We start from the raw sequence: 19,939 nt of genomic DNA, 5'->3' as shown, positions 1-19,939 counted from the left end.
AACTGTCATTCCCAGCATGGGGATTTAATGAGAAGACTAAAAATGTTGAAATTAAGTATTATTTTATGTGTTGAGCAAGATTAGAAGAGAGGGAGACTTGATAGCGTTCAATGTTTAGTTTGAGTTTGGAACCTTTTCAGTTACACCTGAGCTTTTGCGTAAGAGAAACGTTTAGTTGTTTTACCCAAATAGCATTTATTATTTACCATGCTAATTTAATATTTAAAATGCTATTGCTTGCTAACAGTTTGTTAGCTAGTTAATCCTATCAGGGAACCATAAAAAACAGGTTGCCTTTATTTTTTATAGTGCTTTATGCAATACAGATTCAAAGCAGTAATCAGACTATTAAACAATAAAGTAACAGAATCAATAGTGCAAACGTAAAAAAAAAAAATAAGGCTAAAAATAGTGTCATTTATTCAGCTTCAGTCAGTTCAGTGTTGGTTCAAGTTCAGTTCAATAAGTGTGTAAAGTTCATTCATTATGAAACCAGTTCTGTTCAGCTCTAAGCAGCTCTACTGAAGACAGCACTGTCATTATTCAGTTCAATGTTGATTCAGCTCAAAATCACCACTTCATTCACATACTTCACAAAATCATTGTTCAAATTACATGAATTGGATTAACATGGAATTGATGTACGTGGCTACATACAGTAGATCATGTAAATCCAACACACTTTTTTTCCAGTGTTGTGTTTATACCACAATTTCATGACTGAAAAAGTAGTTTAGCCATTTATCATATAGTAACCATTATGTTGAGCTGAGAAACTGAAACGAGTCTTTTTAAAATCTCTGACCATAGAGATTTCTGCATCCACCAAAGTTAGCACAGACCTACAGGCTGTTCTGCTTAGAGTTAGTGACTTGCAGTTAAAATTGGACTAATTTCCTTGAGCTTTCAAACTACTCATTCTATCAGTCTACCAATCCAAAAACATTTAAACATCTGCCTAGCAACAACAAGTCTAAATGCCATCAAACGTTGCTCGTGTCTTCATATGGCCCAAGTATTCACAATACACAATGCTTATAACCTTCAAACTTCAACTCTCTTTGCAAACTTCCAAAGTATTAGAAGTACAGACAGTTTAAATAACCTTCACACTTCAAACAAACTTTCATATGAGGTTTTGTCAAGACAACATCAAAGTTAGCCTTGACAGACTTTCTTTTCTTGCTTATCTTCAAGATTGTTCTGCTAGGAGCAGATAAAATGGCACATTGTTCCCACATTAGGCAAATCTGCTCCTACAAGAGCACACACTGAAGCACATCTCGTCCATTTAGCATTGAGTGCTAGAGCAGACGTTGTGTTCTCCTGAGGGACTTGGCTTTCTTGAAAGGCAGGGTATTTGAAAATACATGAGGGACAGTTGGATGACAGTCAGCAAACTGTGTGGACAGATTGAGGAGAGACTGAAACTAATTACACTGAAAAGGAAGTCATTCAGAGACTCTTGTGCATCATAAAACCAGGTGAGTTCAGGACAAGACTCATCAGTAATGATGAAATGACAGTAGCCAAGCATAGAAAAGTTTCATAGAGTCAAGTCAGAATAAGGAAAGCAGCACTACATGCATCAGACAGCTTAACAATTACTGTATATAGGTCAACAGAAATGAAATACAGGGCTGCAAAAGGACTGGTCACTTTTTTATGTTTTAAGTTCAGATAGGGATGTGGTTCATGCTCTAGTTTAAGTGTGCAGGTGACCTGAGATCAAATCAAATCAAAGCCATTTTCCAGTATCACAAATATAACAAAATAACAACATTTTTTTCTCATCAGTCATTTTATCTATCTATATTTTAAAAGAATAGTTCACTCAGAAATGTCAATTCTATTAGCATTTACTCACCCTAATGTCAAACCTATATGACGTTCTTCTGTGAAACACCTGACCTCACAGATGTTCACTTTAAAAAAAACATTCAAAGTATGTTCTTTTGTGTTTCACAGAAGAAAGAAAGTCACATGATTAAATGATGATAGAATTTTCAATTTTGGACGAACTATTCTTTAATTTTTTTTTTGTCTGTTCTTTAAATAATTGGTTTATTTTCTTTCTTCAGTGCTATTACTTTTACCATATAAATTAGTTTTAGATTAATTAAATAAATGATTACAGTAAATTATACATTTCACCCATTTTAAATTCAATTGTTGGGCTTAATTTCAAATTATTCAGCATGTTGTGTTTTATTTATTTATTTATTTATTTATTTTTGCGCAGCGTATTTACCCATTAATGCTACTGTAGTGAAACTTAATAAGTCTTTTATCATCTTCCATTCATTATTTTGTCTGACTTGTGTCATAACTTGTGTTGTCTAATATTAATATGGCTTGTTTGATAAACATATCTTTCTATCTTTTTTTAAAGGGGTCATATGATGCTGCTAAAAAGAACATTATAAACAAAGTAGTTTCGCTTTCACAACGAAACACACAGCTCTTCACGACATGGCGACGGCAACAATACTACAGCGAGAATAAAAGTTACGCCTTCTTTCTTTGCGTGAACATTTGGGTGGCGTTATGCAAATCTTCCCACATAGTGACGTAGATATGTGGGGGCGTGTTAGAACGAGCCATTTTAGGTAGGCGTGGTTAACTCTTAACTTTTATAAAGAATATCTCTTTGGATTTGAGACTTTAGTCTTTGCAACTTTACAGATCTTCTTTATGCACCAAGAGCTTGTACCACTCCAAAGAGAAAGGAAAAATTGAAATCGCATCATATGACCCCTTTAAAAGATAAGGCAGAGATGAAATAAACATGCAAGCACAAGCAGAGAGGGAAACAGAACTGAGACACAGACAAAAGTCAACCCAGGTTTTCATATCAGGAGCAGCATGCTACCAAAACTCAACTGATTCTGAATTCCTTCACCTTTCTCTTTTATATCAAATAGAACCCCAACTGTGTATTAGTTATGTGACATAACACAAACACTAATTTAATTCTACTGGATTCTACAGCTCATCTAATGGAATTGTTGTGGATCCCCTTAGAATCATTTCTATGCTTTCCACCATTATAGTGGCAGTCCTGCTGAAATGAAAGGGGATGTTAGCATGAAACATCTATGCAGAGATTAAGTACAAACCATGTAACATCCAGAATGTGTAGATAATGTATGCACAATTAATTAGGGCCTAGCCTTGACCTAAAGTGACTCTTTTCTGTTGACTGATAATACTGCTGCTATAGGTAGCAATAAAAAAATTATACAAAACAGAGCAGCTATTAAGCTGATAATCAGTGATCACCATTATGAAGGAATACTCCTCTATTCAGTGCTCAAGAAATGCATTTATGATCTTCTTGCCAATAGAAACTACTATCATGAGTGTCTGAGAAAATGATACACTCAGATGCATCTGCAGCTGCTTAATAATTCAGAAACCTGCACCTGTCATGCACTTTACCTCTGATCTACGCACTCACTGGAGTTAGATTTCAGCTGGAGATTATGGTAAAGTGTGTCACCCGGGGTTAATTAATAAAGGATCATGTAACTTGACAGGATTTATGATATGCGTCTGTATGACTGAGTCTCAGCAACCGTTGCATGATTGCAAATGCCAGTAGAGTCATCTGAGTTATTATCACTCAAGTTCCAGCTTGATTTAGGCCATAGATGAGTCAAGAAAACGTACAAAAGAAAAATACAATCCAATAATTGCTGGTATGGCATGAGAAACACAAAAAATCTGGGGAGGTATACTAATTGTGGAAATAGGACAAGAAACCAGGACAAGAAACCTCTACAGTTTGAGCTTTGAAGTTGAATATTGTTTTGAAGAGGTCAGGGTTTTCCTTCACCTATCTGCCTCATTTCATAGTTCAAACAGATAACAGTAGCCTGACGTATTTACTGAATCATGAATTCAACATACAGTTCTGGCCAGGAAAAATCAATGCTTGGGCAGAAACTCAACTGTAACTGAGGTAGATTAGCATTTCACAAAGTGCATTGAAATGCAAACTGACCTTCAACAGCTACACATGACATGGTGCATGCTGGTAAAGAGAATTGTTTTTGAGGTTAAGTTTGTATTGACCATACATTCAAAGTTTTTCTGTGCATGCCGCTGCATGGGTTCCATGGGTTTCCGGTGCATGGCTAAACAGTCATAAACACACAAAAACATGTTAATATGCCCTTGTTGGTAAATATTCATGGAAACACAGTTGGTTGAACGTAAACAGTTGGGAGCAAATTGGATGTTTATCAATTTATTGGATTCACACAAGAGGTCTTAAAGTGACAGCATTCTAATTTACCTGAAGTTGTCTGTGTCCTGCTGCTGTCTGTCAATTGAGAAATAGAGATTGTAAAAGAGGTTTTTGTCATATCAACCACCATTAATCGTGTTAAATAAATGTGATTTAATTATTTAAAAATAATAGAGATTATGATTTGAGCAACCCTAAATTAATATGGTTTTGGGGTTGAAAATGCACTTTTCAAAATGTACAAGCCCCCAACTCCCCAGGCTGCATGAAGAACAATAAGAGTATAGATGTTGGAAGTATATTTTGGCTGATTTTGGTGGAGTGTTTGAATAGGCTACAGTAAACCGTTGTCCTTTTATCTCTACATTACCAGTCCAGCTTCAAGGTTAGTTATAGTTTTGCTTTAATCTCATGCTGTTTTCCTTTTATGGCACTGTAAGGGTCATAGTGCATGTGGATGTGTGTTGACAGACACAAATGCCGTATGTTAATCCAAATTATGCTATTATCCAAATTGATATTGATATTCAAGTAAGGAACAGTGGAAGCAATATATCATAAGAGCCATTGCAAATTTAAGTATAATAGGTTACACAAATTAGAGCATTAGTTAAAAGCAGAAAAGAAGAGAAAGAGAATTGTTTGCAGTTATTTGTTATATATTTATAGTTATCATAATAAGTGCCTTTATGGTTTATGTTTGAGGACTAGTTATTTTTTGCAGTAAAGTAGCCTACCTGTAGCATCTGCAAGATCAAATTGAATTGAGTTGAGATTGAATTGAGACAAAAAACATATAGCTTGAATGCAATACAGAATGTATAGCTTGAATGCAAACGCAATACAGAGTTTGCCTGCTATCTCTCATCAAACAACGTTTGACAAGACACACATATGCAAGCCGGTGAACCAAATGCAGGGTAAAATTGTAGATAGGATGTATTATGTTTATACTTGTTACTAGAGAGATTTTGCTCTTTAGAAATATATTTTACATTATATCTTGCCTTAGATAGCCATACATTCCATAAAGAACTGGATGAGTAAAGTTTGTGTTGTCTACAGTGTATGTATCATGCTGTTGCAAAGTTTTATGCTTGTACCAGCTTGCACCAATTTAAGTTTAAACCAGTGGAATGTGCTTTTCTATACAAATTCAAAAGAAGTCTCTTATGTATTATTTTGATCAATGTGATCCCAGCACTAGTTTCAAGTCATTGGTGGATGTTGATAGACATAGACTTCATGTTTGTACTTGTATTAAAAGATGCAATCATTTAATGAAGGTTTTATTACAGGGAAAGGCTTTCCTCAGCCTTTGGGGTAAGTCTTTATTTTCAAAATATTTTGCAACTTGCACAACCAGACGGTGGTGCTTATATTTTATAGGGATTTCACCCCTGTAGCTAATTTCTAATTGGTTAAAAGAATGTTACAACTCATCTTGTTACAACACTCTTCAGTCTCTGGTACATTGTCCCGTGTTGTATAATCTTTGTGTATCCAGCCAAACTGCTTCGGAAAGTTGTGTTACGACCCTCCCTGCCTGATCAGCCATGAGATTTTGAATCTTTTTTTTTTTTTAATATGTAGGTAAAAAGTATTTAGATGTTATATAACAAATTAAACAAGTCGCCCTGCTGATTCAGAGGATATACATGGCAGCATTCATTAACATGATCACAAATAAAATGACAAACCAGAAGTACAATTTTATTTCTTACCTCAAAATAGCATTTTGTTCTGTATATTATTTTTATATCCTTTTTATTTTATATTTTCACAAGAATCTTATCTACTAATCATGTCAAGTGTTTATTAGTATAGTGCTTTATGCAAACAGATCGTTTCAACAGATTTATTAAACAGGGAAGTAAGAGAATAAATGATGCAAACTTGATGCAAAAATAAAACAGCAGTGTCATTATTCACCTCAAGTCAGTTCAATAACAGTGTTGATGTTGCAACATTAATCTGTTATGAAAAATGCAATTCAGCTGTACAGCAATAGAGTCTTATCCAGCTCAATTCAAGTTTTGTTCTCATCCAATAGTGTCAGTGCAGTCAAATTGCTAATATTACTTATTATTAAGTGTCATTTAAACCCCAACTAAGCAAGCCAACAGTGGCAAGGAACCCAAACTCAATCAGATGACAGAAATGCTCAACTAATTGGTTAAACCAGGGGTTTTTAAAGATTCCCTTTTAACACATTTAGTTCAGGCCTTGAATCTCTGCTCAGCCTCTCAACCAAGAGTTTTCTTTTCAAGCTAATTTATCCTTCATTTTTTAAATAGCCTGGATGTTGGGTGGGCAATATATTAAACATCTTTCCCTTTTTTAAATAAAAAGTCTCCTGTCTTCGGTCCCTTATAAGTGTCATGCCATGCTATGTTCAGGAAGAGTAAGTAATTAAAGGTTTCTTTATTATGACCTTTTTATATATCATTATTTATCCACATAAGATGGAGTATTCATCAAGATTTATATATCACAATATAGCACAAACTTAATCAAATATGGTATTTCCAAGTCTTCAGATTTGGAGTAACAGCAAATGTTTAAAAACAGACTATAAAAAGCTGTTTTCAGTTAAATTTATTCTTTGAATGCACGTGAAAACTTACACCAGTCATAAAACTTTATGAATACCTTTATGCTATAGATGAACCCCTTCACACTTTTTATTGGTATGTACATATGATGCTACATTTCACTTCTCAGACATTTTGTAACTGTTTTTGAGGTGAATAAACAAATGTGGAAAGAGGCTTTTTGAGGATACAGTACAGAATGATTTGATTGCAGTAGATTGTTTGTTTTATCTGTAGTTTCAAGGTCAAATGAATGCTTGGCCATCACAGTGTTAATTATTAAAGTTGAACATGGCCTTCATCTGGACCTTATCAATGGAGTCAACTCATTTCAGTAAGACACGTCACACACATTGAGATTCAAACACTGCTTTTGATAAGATCGGCAATAGATTGGTACTTAAAGCTGATTATCGATGCATTCAGTTGCAAATAGAATCCGAGAATAATGTTTCATTCATTTTAAATCCAATTAAACTGTATGCAAATGTAATAGATTAAATGCCCAAAGGTAACAAAACAATGTTAACAATTATCCATTCCTACAATCATGTCTAGGCTCATTATTTGCATGATGTGTGTACTGATGTTAAACTAGTCACTTTATTTATTTATTTTTCAATATTTTTTATTAATGTTACTTACTAGCTCATGTCAGTTGCCAGTGTGTCTGAACTGGCCGAACTCACTGATGCTTTGAGGTTTTGGGCAGAGCACCAGTTACCAGCGATCAATGACCATTTATCCAGAAGTGACCTGTCAAATTAAGGTTACAATAGTATAAACTTCTTGCAAGCAAATAAACACTTTGCCAATTCATACAGCTTTTGAACCTCTCCTCGTCACACAGTGAGGGAAATACTTAGAAAACCTCTGCTGAAAATATGACTAATAACTTGCTATACTTGCTCATCTGACACAACAAAACAGGGTTTTGAATACAAAATAATATTATATTATACATAATTTTAAATACCATAGGTGTGGTATTTTTTTGTTTAATATTTTTATGTTTAATAAATAGTTTTTTTTTTGGTGACAATAGAAAATATTTCCTGGAATTCCTTTTTTGACACTGATGCAACCTCAACCTTTTAGTCATCAAGAGGTTTTGTGTCGCAATCAAAACATAAATAGTTTGTATGGGGTGTACAGTCATTGTTAAAAACGAGTTTTGTTTTGAGATGTCTGAAAGACCTATAGTGGTGAAATATGATTTTCCACAGGTACATAATACATCCATAGAAATGTATTTGCCTGATACGTGCATAGCATGACTTCAGCATAAAAATCTACAGATAAAGGTTAGGTCATGGCTTTTTTTTTTTTATAAATAAACATACTTAAATATTTTCAATGAGTTTCAGAGAGTTTACCCCCCCCAAAAAATTACACATATCAAAGACCTTGAAGCTGTTTCCCAACTTTGCAATACTGTCAAAGTACAGTCTACTGGCCGTCAGGTGGAGGTGTCCATGGACTCCGTTCAAGGACACACACACACACACACACACACACACACACACACACACACACACACACACACACACGCACACAGAGACAGACAGACACAGACAGGCCTACACCTATCCAGTTTTTTTTTCTTAAAGGCATCTGGCACGTTTTCAGGAAAAAGTGTGGGGGCAGTCATTAGTCGTGGAGTTACGTCAAGGGCTGTGGCTTGTGGTGAATCATATAAAAACAGCACTAAGAGCACATGAGTGCATCTTCAAGGATTAAAGCCACACTCTAGTTCGGCCAGTTTTTGTCTCCCCAGCAGTCATGATACTAAGCATTGCCCTCATTTGGGCCATAGTTGTTGGGCTCTGTTGTTGTCTTTGGCTTATCACAGGAATACGCAGAAGGTAAATACCCACGGATTTGTGACTAAAAACATAACAGGGATGGTGAGATTCACATCTGTTTGACAATTGATGTTACATAATGTTACAATCTCTAATGCTAAATAACTAATTTGCAGGGTACTTCTTTAAATGAAAGATCATCTTAAATGATTATGTGGTTTTAGTTAGATAGTTTTCCAAACAATTTTTGCTTTGTATAGCACTGAATTGAATCAGCTACATGACAGAACTTGAGTCTTGTTCTTAAACCCTGCTTTTATGAGCTGTTTTGTGACTGGTGCTGTGATTGTTTCAGATGGCCTGGGGAGCCTCCAGTAGAAAATGGCTGGATCCCTTACCTCGGTTGTGCTCTTCAGTTTGGGGCCAATCCTTTAGAGTTTCTTCGCAGCAGACAGAAGAAACATGGTCACATTTTTACATGCAAGATTGCTGGGCAGTATGTCCATTTCCTTTGTGATCCATTCTCCTACCATGCCGTTATCCGCCAAGGAAGGCATCTAGATTGGAAGAAATTTCACTTTGATGCCTCTGCAAAGGTAAACGAAATACAATTTTGCTTATTGCTTACAACAAAAGTAACTACTTAAACTGGCATGTGATGACATGCATGTGTTCTTGCAGGCATTTGGTCACGAGAGCATGGATCCCAGTCAAGGTTACACCACTGAGAACCTGCATCAGACCTTCTTGAAGACTCTGCAAGGGGAGGCCTTGTCTCCTCTCATTGAGACCATGATGGAAAACCTACAGAGCACCATGCTGCAGTCAGGCATGCTGAAGGCCAAACCCTCCGAGTGGCAGAGCGATGGTATTTTTGCCTTCTGCTACAAGATCATGTTTGAAGCAGGCTACCTGACCCTCTTTGGAAAGGAATTGGATGGAGACCAGAGTATTGCACGTCAGCAGGCCCAAAAAGCTCTGGTGCTCAATGCATTGGAGAACTTCAAAGAGTTTGATAAGATCTTTCCTGCTCTGATCGCTGGTCTCCCCATTCACGTTTTCAAAAGTGCCTACAGCGCTCGTGAAAATCTCGCCAAGACAATGCTCCACGAGAACCTCAGCAAGCGTGCCAATGTGTCGGACCTCATATGCTTACGCATGCTCTTGAATGACACATTATCTACCTTCAACGAGCTGAGCAAAGCCAGGACCCATGTGGCCATGCTGTGGGCTTCACAAGCCAACACTTTGCCTGCAACCTTCTGGACCCTGTTCCATATGATCAGGTACAAATCATATTTAGCAAGTGTAAAACTGCACAGTAGTCACTCCCTAGGGTTATCAACCAGCACAGATAAATGCGTTTATTGTAGTGTTGGAGATAAGCATTTCTTCAGAGTGTTCTTGGAAAAGACTATACTGTACTTGCATTTAGAAGAAGTTCTTAACCAACATTAATTAATTTTTTCCTCTGATGTATAAGAGAACAAACATCGGTGTAGACACTTTTTTTAACTCAGAAATTGATAGTACATTTTAAAATGAATTAGAGCAAGTAATACACTGTATTAAGTGTAGAAAGACTGAAATAATATTTTCTAGTAATCTGTTTTGATAACCTCAAAAAAAAAAAAAATTTTTTCCCGCTGTACTTGTTAAGTAGATGACACAACTTCTGCTTGTTTGCAGGTGCCCTGCGGCCATGAAAGCTGCTAGTGAGGAGGTGAGGCGAACATTTGAAAGTTCTTATCAGAAAGTCGATCCCATGAATCCTCGACTTGTACTAACAAGGGAACAGTTGGACAACATGCCAATTCTAGGTGGGAACACTTTGAAAATATTTAAACGTTCATGTACTCAATATGATTAACATACCAAAATGTAATGTGGACTAAAGCTTCCCTGTAATTTCAGACAGTATCATTAAAGAGGCGATGAGGCTGTCCAGCGCGTCCCTGAATGTGCGAATGGCCAAGAGCGATTTCCTTCTTCACCTGGACAACAACGAGTCTTACCACATCCGCAAAGATGATGTAATAGCTCTGTACCCCCCGATGATTCACTTTGATCCTGAGATCTATGAAGATCCTCTGGTGAGATAAATTGCAGCTTTCACCTAAAACATATCAGAATAAACTTGTAAATGATGTAAGAATTAATCTCCTCATTAATGTTTTTGCATCTTGCCACGAACAGACATATAAGTATGATAGATACCTTGACGAGAATGGACTGGAGAAGACCAGCTTTTACCGAAACGGACGCAAACTTCGTTACTACTACATGCCCTTTGGCTCTGGGGTGACCAAGTGTCCTGGCCGCTTCTTTGCTGTGCATGAGATCAAGCAGTTCCTGTCTCTACTGCTAGCGTACTTTGAAATGGACCTTTTAGACCCTGATGTGAAAGAACCGCCGTTGGACCAGTCTCGGGCCGGACTGGGTGTTCTCCAGCCCACCTATGATGTTGACTTTCGATACAGACTCAAATCTCACTAGGAATCTCACACTTATTTATGGACTGTTGACTTAAGCTGTAAATAATGTACATTTTGCATCACGTCCAAGCAGACAAATGTGAATAGGTTTCAATTGTGTTTTCTTTCTATTCGAGTTGATTTGAGAGAGATTTTACTAAGTTTGAAGGAAACTTCAGAGATCTCCTTTTAAAAAATTCAGTAACATTTACTGCACTTATCCTATGTTTATTCATAGTATTCTTCTCAATTCTTAAAATATCTGGCAGTATTCAATATTTGATATTGAACATTGGTTAGAAATTGTAATCACTCGTGCTATTTCATTGGTGGTTTACCATTTTTGTAAAATGATATGTGCTTTGTAATTGCAAGTGAATTTTACTTTTTAAACAAAAGGTGCTTAAAGGTGTGCTGTAAACAATTTTATATGGAATTAAATGCAGAAAACTATCAAATATCAATGTAATAATTGTCCTGATGAAGTAGGCTATCACTCCGAACTCTGTAACAGCCTTTTTTAAACAATAGGGGAAAAAATTTATATTTCCGGTCAGATTGATGGTTTAGCCAATCAGATGGTTTTTGAGAAGTTTTTTGCCTTTGCGCGTTCACAGCGCACAGTCCATATTTGGGAAGCCGGAAACTGTGAAAGATGAATTTGGATCGCGCTTCCGTAAATTTGGAGGATGTCAAAAGTTTGTTGTTTATAATAACGCGATTTCTGGTAATAATAACGGTGTACACAACCAAACATCTTATAGTCAATATACATCTTAAAATAAAGATAAAATTTGATATGCACAAAAAAGAAGAAAAACAAGAGGTCACCGCTACATCTTTTCATCGCTGGACTGAGCGTTCAGCGCGTTTGAAAACAGACGGCGAGCTCGTTTGCTTCTGCTTGACAGGTAAAAATACGATGGGTACATTTAAGCTGCAGTGTTGAAGAAAAAGGGGCATGTTTAATTTGTTAAACGTTCTGCGGATAACTTAAGCACCAGTGTTGTGCAAGTTACTTCCAATACATTATAGATTACTTGTTACTGTTATTTAAAAGTAATTCCTTACCTTACAACATTACTGTCTCAGAATTGTAATGCGTTACGTGACTCCTGTATTACTGTATTCACCAAAATAACTACAGAAGTAGAATGATAATATTTTTTCTAAAATGTACTGCAGAGCATTTTACATCCAGTAGAGTGTAGCATGACAGTGGGCTATCAAGGCTACTAACAATATAGCTTATAATAGGCAAAGTGAAGGCTCAAGACAATGCAAGAAAGGATGACAGAAATGTAGCCTACTGCAGAGCATTTTACATTCAGTATAGGGCGATATGGTGTATCATAATGACTGTGGGCTATTCAGGCTACTAACAATATAGCTTATAATTGGCAAAGTGAAGGCTCAAGACAATGCAAAAAAGGATGACAGCCAGAATCACAAACGATCTAAGTCTGTTAAAAGTATGGTAGAGGTAAAGTGATTATCTGGCAATATCTGTGAATAGCTATTCAGGTCTATTCAGGGCTGGACTGAGACAAAAAAATCGGCCCAGGCATTTTTTGGTCCAGGCGGCCCACCACCATTTATATATATATATATATGTATATGTGATAGGCCTATACACTACCAGTCAAAAGTTTTTGAACGGTAAGATTTTTAATGCTTTTTAAAGAAGTCTCCTCTGCTCACCAAGCCTGCATTTATTTGATCCAAAATACAGCAAAAGCAGTAATATTGTGAAATATTTTTACTATTTAAAATAACTCTTTTCTATTTGAATATATTTTAAAATGTAATTTATTCCTGTGGTTTCAAGGCTGAATTTTTAGCATCATTACTCAAGTGACACTGAAGAATGGAGTAATGATGCTGAAAATTTAGCTTTGATCACAGAAATAAATGACATTTTAATATATATTTAAATAGAAAGCAGTTGTTTTAAATAGTAAAAAAAAATCACAATATTACTGCTTTTGCTGTATTTTGGATCAAATAAATGCAGGTTTGGCGAGAAAAGACTTCTTTAAAAAACATAAAAAAAATATTACTGTTCAGAAACTTTTGACTGGTAGTGTATGTATGTATGTATGATGTATCATACTCATATCACATCTAGTTGTTTTGGATGAGAATAAAACGTCAGGTTCGACAATATAGTGTCTTTTTTAATTTAAACCTAGATTTATTCGCATTGGCCCATGGAAACCTCTATGAACACACTTGACTTGACTTGGCCAAAAAAGCGCGGGGGACGAATTTACATTTTATTAAAAAGTGTTTATGTATCAGAGATGTTCACAAGTCTTTAACTCGGAGTCCGAGTCAAGTCTGAAGTCTTTATCGCTGGAATCTGAGTCAAGTCTCGAGTCTTTGTTCACGAGTCCGAGTCGAGTCTCAAGTCATTTAATGGCTCGCTAAAAAAATCTCATTCAGAATCCTCATGTATTGAAATCTTATTCTGTCGGCCCCTTAAGTGCGTCGGCCCACCGGGAAAATGCCCGGTATGCCCGATTACCAATCCAGCCCTGGGTCTATTCATATTAGAGACAACAGGACTATATGTAAACTCTAATGCCATGACAAGATGCGCATATGTCCATCTCGCGCATGTACAGTCTTCTGCCATCTTCACCCATTAGCCGCTTTCCCACTGGCCAGTGCGAGCCGGGTGGGGCTAATAGCCTCGGACCTCGAGCACGGAGGCCGAAATCATGCCGCGTTTCCACTGTTGGGCCAGTAGCCTCGCGGCACTCCTGTAAAACCCACCCTAAACACGCCTTCACTGGACGTCACACAATACAAAGTTCCACCAGCGAGAGGGAGATATAAAACAAATATATCAGAAGCTGTCGTTTAGTCTTTATTTACAAACTTGGACACCCACCACACGCGGCTATTGACTGAACACGAACAGGAAATAGAACTTACTTGCGGCATTTTTTATTCGTTAATGTCTCGCGGTCTTGCTGTTTTTTTTTTCTTTGAACAATTACATTTTGGGCTAAAAGTGTGTTGTAACGCAAGCGTTACTGAACATGTACCGAGTAAAATATTACTGAAAACTGATTAGTAATGCTTTACACTACTGCTTTACAGCAAAAAGTAATCCGTTACTGTAATGCATTACTTTTGTAACGCGCTACTCCCAACACTGTTAAGCACAAAATAAATAAATAACTAGGCTAATCCTAAACCAGCATAGACTCTTGTGCTCTTGGTCAGTGTAGGAGACCATCTTAAACTGGATAAGACCAGTAAAGCAGCTTTTTTTCCAGGCTGTTTTCTTTCTTTTTTTTTGAAAGACATCGAATGATATAATAATAAAACATATAACAACAACAACAATATTTATAATAATAAAATAATCTAGGCAATAGATTATACACAATATTCAAAGCCCAGAATTCTTTCAGCAAGTCAATGTTTGTTACCCCCGTTTATCTTTTCCTTAACATCTGTTCATGACTATCACTATCTAAGGATGCCAAATGGTCAAAAGTAATCCTGACATAGACCTAAATCTAGTTGATAAACACATAGATTGTGTCAAGGACACACGCTTGGCAACCACCTCTTCTGTTGATAAGCCTGAGCATAAGGCATGCAAATATTAAAGTGACTCTTAGTAAACCCGGCTGTTTTCAGGGTAGGCTACAACGTGAAAGAGTGCACTCGTGTGCACTGCTGTACACTTTGACCTTGACCTGATTATGTAACAAACCCTGCCAACATGAACTACAAAAGATCACTTTGCATTAGGACGAAAAGTTAAGATTGAAACTTTATTGTAATAATGAATTATCTTTTCAATATAATGAGACACTTTCTCATAATTCTGAATTAATCTACGCATGTGCAAAGAAGGAAGTGATGGCACATTAGCAATATCTGTTTGTGTAAATGCATGAACAGCAAACATGGCAAGTTTTCATTAAAGTCAGTATTTCATTAGTATGAGAAGATTATTGTGAGATAAGTCATTATTATGAGTAACTAAGTCACAATCTCATTATCACAGTCCTTATTCTGAAAAAATGTTCTCAATATACGAAATACTCATTATTCCCATTATTATGACTTCTTGCTGCTTTGAATGGGCTTCCATACAGATCAGTGAGTCAACATTTTACAGTAACGTTATGTGTCATATTTCAGATGATAGAGGTCTCATTGGTGATGAACAATAGTTAAATATGTGTTAAATTAGAGTTCTTAAGAATATAGAGTTATGCATTTTAGTAAAGAATAGATGAGAGAGGTTATTTTTGCCTTTTCCACAGAACCTGATGACAGTTAGCAGACAGATGCTGTCTGCCAGTGTAAATAATATATCTGAATTAGCTGTTTGCTTGTGACCTTTTACAAGGTTAGAGTTGTTTGTGCAAGACAATAAAAGGGAAATGTCTGTCACGGTATTGGAGGTTATTATCAGTCATGGTGTAACTTTGTATATTGCATGTCAGCTTTAAACATTTTAGGCTACAGCCATTTGGATAGAGTATCATTAATTGATAGAAAAAGTATACGGCGGGTGTAATTGAAAAGTGAAGTAGTTCATTGTTTTATGTTATCTTAACTGCTTCATAAAGATTATCTCAAGGCCATTGTAATACAGGATAATACTTCAAATATGGAGTTCAGATATGGAAATGGACTATCTAGAAGCAAAGTTTTGGCTGTAGCCAAAGACTGGCAGTTTTTAGTGTTTAATGTATTTACTCGCCTGAAGAGACAGATAAATCATTTACAATGCGAATGAGACCCGAAATGGTCTGTGTGAAGTAAAATGTGATTGCAAAAAGGGATTTAAATGTTTGAGGAGAAAAATTATTCTCTCTTGGCACAGACTGTGTTGTCCATATGTTTTCATATGTCACAGCCATGTACTGGTACGACTGAACAGAAACAGGTATTTTAATTAGAATGCCCGAAGACAATGTTTTAATGACAATAGTGGGTTATAAAATGGCAAAGAATATTGATTATTTGGCTAATGTTATGCTGACTATTAGAGTTCTTATTGTCTGTATTGACCTGTAATGCTAAATTTCTCCAAATCTGTCTGCTGTTTTATAGTATAACAAAAGTAAAAAAAAAATGTTGGTCTTGTAACATCTGGAACTTGTTTGAAAGTCTGATTTTGATTTAGTGCTTGCTTACATCAAGTCATGGGACAGTATTTCATGGGTCTAGATTTGAGGTTGGTTTGAGATAGAGTTTAACCCTACCAAAAAAAAAAAGAAAAGGTTTAGCTATTCTAAAACTGGTAAAAAATTTAAGGTTGGTAATATTGTACATTAAAAAAAAAAACGTTTTAATATTTTTTGCAATATTTTATAATGTAAAATAACTATTTTCTATTATATTATTATTTTAAAATATAATTTATTACTGTGGCTGAAAGCTGAATTTTCAGCATCATTATTCCAGTCTTCATTGTCACACGATCCTTCAGAAATCATTCTAATATGCTGATTTGATGCTCAAGAAACATTTATTATTGATATAATGTTGAGCACTTCTACTTGTGATGCATACATTTATCAGGATTCTTTGATGAACAGAAGTGTATTTGAAATGAAATGCTGTTCATACTGTATGAGCTTGCAGGAATCCTCAAATACAGTGTTTTTCACTGTATTGTATGAACGAATTGTTTTCACATTTAGTTTGCAATTTTAATATTAAAATGGGGTTTGTATCAAAACCCTAGGTTTCCATATGCAGGCTTTTTTCAATTTTCCATCTGTTATCTTTAATTATTGACAGGCAATGTTAAAAACCATGTTTATGTTCAGATTTATATTTACTAAGAAAGTTAACAGCAAGCTGTCATTTAGCAGATGCTTCATCTAAAGTGATTTTCAGTACACTAATTACAGTGACAGGCCCCCTGGAGCAACCTGAGGTTAGGTACACACACACACACACACCAAATTACATACAAACATTGACTAAACAAGTAGTTTTATAAAGAATAAACATCTAATTGTGTCCCGCACATGCAGTCTGGGGGGTAAAATAAGTGTTTGAGTGTACAGAATGTGCCATCACATTTATCTATAGGCCATGTGGTTTATGTACTCATGCAGATGAGAGAATTAAGTGTTGCTTCTGATGAAAAGAAAATGTTATATTGTGCTACTGCATATGGAGGAGTTTTTTTAAGCAGAATGTTTTTATCTCTAATAGCGGAAGTTGGTGCACATGCTCTGCTGAAACAAGACATAAATGACTTGACATGCAGCTGCAAGCTCTCCGTTTTCACTATGCAGTGAAGTGACAACAGTATTAATTGGTGAGGACAACAGGATCACACAATGGACAAGCTTAAACAGGTTGGCATAAAAAAACAGCTTTGGGCTCACCACAGGCTCTCTGTTAGCAGCCCATGTCGGGCCAGACATGAGCCTGTTAATAAGAATTTTGTGGGCAGTTTTCTTCCTTACCACTAGGGATGCTAGAGTGTTTTAGGTTTCCTTAAAGGCACAATATGTAATTTTCGCCGCTAGAGGGCGCATATTCAAAATAAACAAAGAGGCAAAGGCGTAGTTTGATGATGCTGTGACTGAGTGTGGAATCATGGGAATTGTCGTCTTCTTCCCCACAGCCGATGCAATCCAACTGGACACGGGCAGAAATCATGTTCATGGATGAGCTAATGATTTCTTAACGTAGTAGAATGAAGCAGGGTGAGGCTGAAAGCCATCGAAGTGAAACGAGGCCGCTGAACGAGCGCGACACACAGCTGGGAAACAGCAGAGCTTTTATTATGCCGCAGTCGACCGCTTCCGCTCATTCCGGTCAAACAGCAGTAGCCAGCATGGCTCACCAATTGTGTCCTGATTGGGAAATGTGTAATTTCAGGCCCAGTCTAAAGGAGTATATTAAAAGTGTACATTGCTGATGTTTTTTGCAGAGATGGTACGTGTATGTATGGCCTATGTTCGGATTGATGCTAAGAGTTAAAGACAGTGTATTTGTATGCATTTTAGAAGGACTCTTTATTGGTGAGGTCACCACATCATAGTCCAGTTTGATTATGGATTTAAAGTTCTTTTTGACGTGAGACCATAGTCTGGACTAGTTTTGATTGTTCCTGGTTAGGAAGAGTCTGGTGTTTGAGAGATGTGGCGTGTTTTCATTACAAGAGGTTGGATTTCATTTGCTATTAGTCAACATCAACTACGGACAGTGTTTGGACATTGATGTACTACAGACAGTGCTTAATTTGTAAATTGCGAGGTCCCGGAACAAAGTGGGGTGACGGATCCGGCATGATTAGAGGAGGGAGAGGTAACGGAGCATTCGCGCAATGGAGGACCAGCTTACGTGATTAACAGCGTGCATCTTCTTACGGTCATGAAAAAAATGGAAAAGTCATGAAATTTAAAAACAGCCATTTCCGGGCCTGGAAAAGTTTTGGAAAAGTCATGGATTTTTTTCCTTAAATCTCTGTATAATAAAATTATGTTTAATCTGCTTTCGAGTTTATAATGAGGGAAATTCCTGCAAACATATTCAATAGAGCATGTAGGTTACATGAGTAAATAAATACACACATACTATCAGATTAAATCAGTCATTTGAAAACAGCGTGAGTGATTCAGCTGTACCGCGTCTTCTCTCAGTTTTAAAGCGGCTTCACAACAGCACATCTAGTCTGCACTACTGCACGCTGCGATACAAGACTTTTGCTCAGGTTTCGGGACAGTCGACAGAATTGTCACTTGCTTAATCGAGTCATTGTTGCATCGTCACAAAACTGTATCATTTGCACATCTTTTTAAGTTTAAGCCATTGGATACTCGCGTGCTCCAAAGGGGGTTTCCTATGCGCTCACAGTCACATCCCATCCATAGCGCGCATATCGCACCGCCTCGTGAGTACCAAATTGAGTTATTTTTCGCAGCTTGTTGCGCTTACGTGACCAAATACACACAAAAAATGACGTCAAAATGGCCGTTCTGGCGATTATCCTCGTAAGCACAGTCATTGAGTTATTTTTCGCAGCTTGTTGCGCTTACGCGGCCAAATACGCACAAAATTACATCAAAATGGCTGTCCTGGCGAGTATCGTCGTAAGCACAGTCGGTTTTGTCTTAACTAAATGTAAACATCTGAGAAAGAAAACGCATGTGTATCAGTATTGGATCCGTGCATTCGGGTTTGTGAGAGCAGCCACGTCGCATCTCTTTGCACGCTCAAGTTTGTTGTATATGTATATGCTAGGCAAGCCTGCTCATAATAGAAGTTTTTTCATGAAATATATGCATGCTATAGGTCAACACAAACTTCTTTCAATGGCGCGAGGAGGGGATCTGTCAAATGAGGTGCCGGATCAGATTTCGGACAAATTCGGAGGTGCCGGATCAGGATCCGGCTTGTTCCGGCACAAATTAAGCCCTGAATATATATGTAACATATTGTGTTTTGTGTTATTGTTGTTTTTATACCACGTGAGGTGGCGGATCCGCGCAAATAGGTACCGGAACACAGACAGTCAAAACCTGAGAGGTCCCGGATCCTGTTCCGGCAGGATCCGGCTCAAATTAAGCCCTGCCTCCTCTCCTAGGTTCATGAAACGGTCGTCCATAAAATGCATTGCTGTTCTGTTGTAAGCTTTTGCTTTCCCCTAGAAACACACAGCTTCTCCCTGACATGGCTGCTTCAACACTAACTAGTTACTGAAACCACACCTTCTTTCTTTGAGTGCACATTTGGGTGGCATTATGCAAATATTTCCACATAGTGAGGTAGATATGTGGGGGCGTGTTAGAACGAGCCGTTTTAGGGGGGCGT

The 19,939-nt window shown here is 36.9% G+C and overlaps 1 protein-coding gene across 2 annotated transcripts in view; it reads left to right on the top strand.

Annotated features, from left to right (window-relative positions):
- Positions 1–8,585: 8,585 nt before the first annotated feature.
- The window catches only part of LOC107693703 (cholesterol 7-alpha-monooxygenase-like), a 12,189-nt gene continuing 835 nt past the window's right edge, over positions 8,586–19,939 (top strand). Inside the window, exons 1-6 of one of the 2 annotated variants that reach the window (XR_001634783.1) lie at positions 8,586–8,711; positions 9,007–9,247; positions 9,333–9,937; positions 10,341–10,471; positions 10,566–10,744; positions 10,848–11,534. Coding sequence is in view for 1 of the 2 variants with exons in the window: in XM_016493168.1 (XP_016348654.1) it covers positions 8,629–8,711; positions 9,007–9,247; positions 9,333–9,937; positions 10,341–10,471; positions 10,566–10,744; positions 10,848–11,147 (1,539 nt within the window). In the remaining variant the exon portion in view is untranslated. Of the gene's footprint in view, positions 8,712–9,006; positions 9,248–9,332; positions 9,938–10,340; positions 10,472–10,565; positions 10,745–10,847; positions 11,700–19,939 lie in introns of those variants that run through there. The other variant, XM_016493168.1, reaches the window with a different exon arrangement.

The sequence above is a fragment of the Sinocyclocheilus anshuiensis genome, unplaced genomic scaffold (genome assembly GCF_001515605.1).
Source record: "Sinocyclocheilus anshuiensis isolate Anshui unplaced genomic scaffold, SAMN03320099.WGS_v1.1 scaffold1472, whole genome shotgun sequence".
NCBI lineage: Eukaryota > Metazoa > Chordata > Actinopteri > Cypriniformes > Cyprinidae > Sinocyclocheilus > Sinocyclocheilus anshuiensis.
The sequence above is the reverse complement of the archived record's forward strand: the minus strand, read 5'-3'. Positions and strand labels throughout refer to the sequence as shown.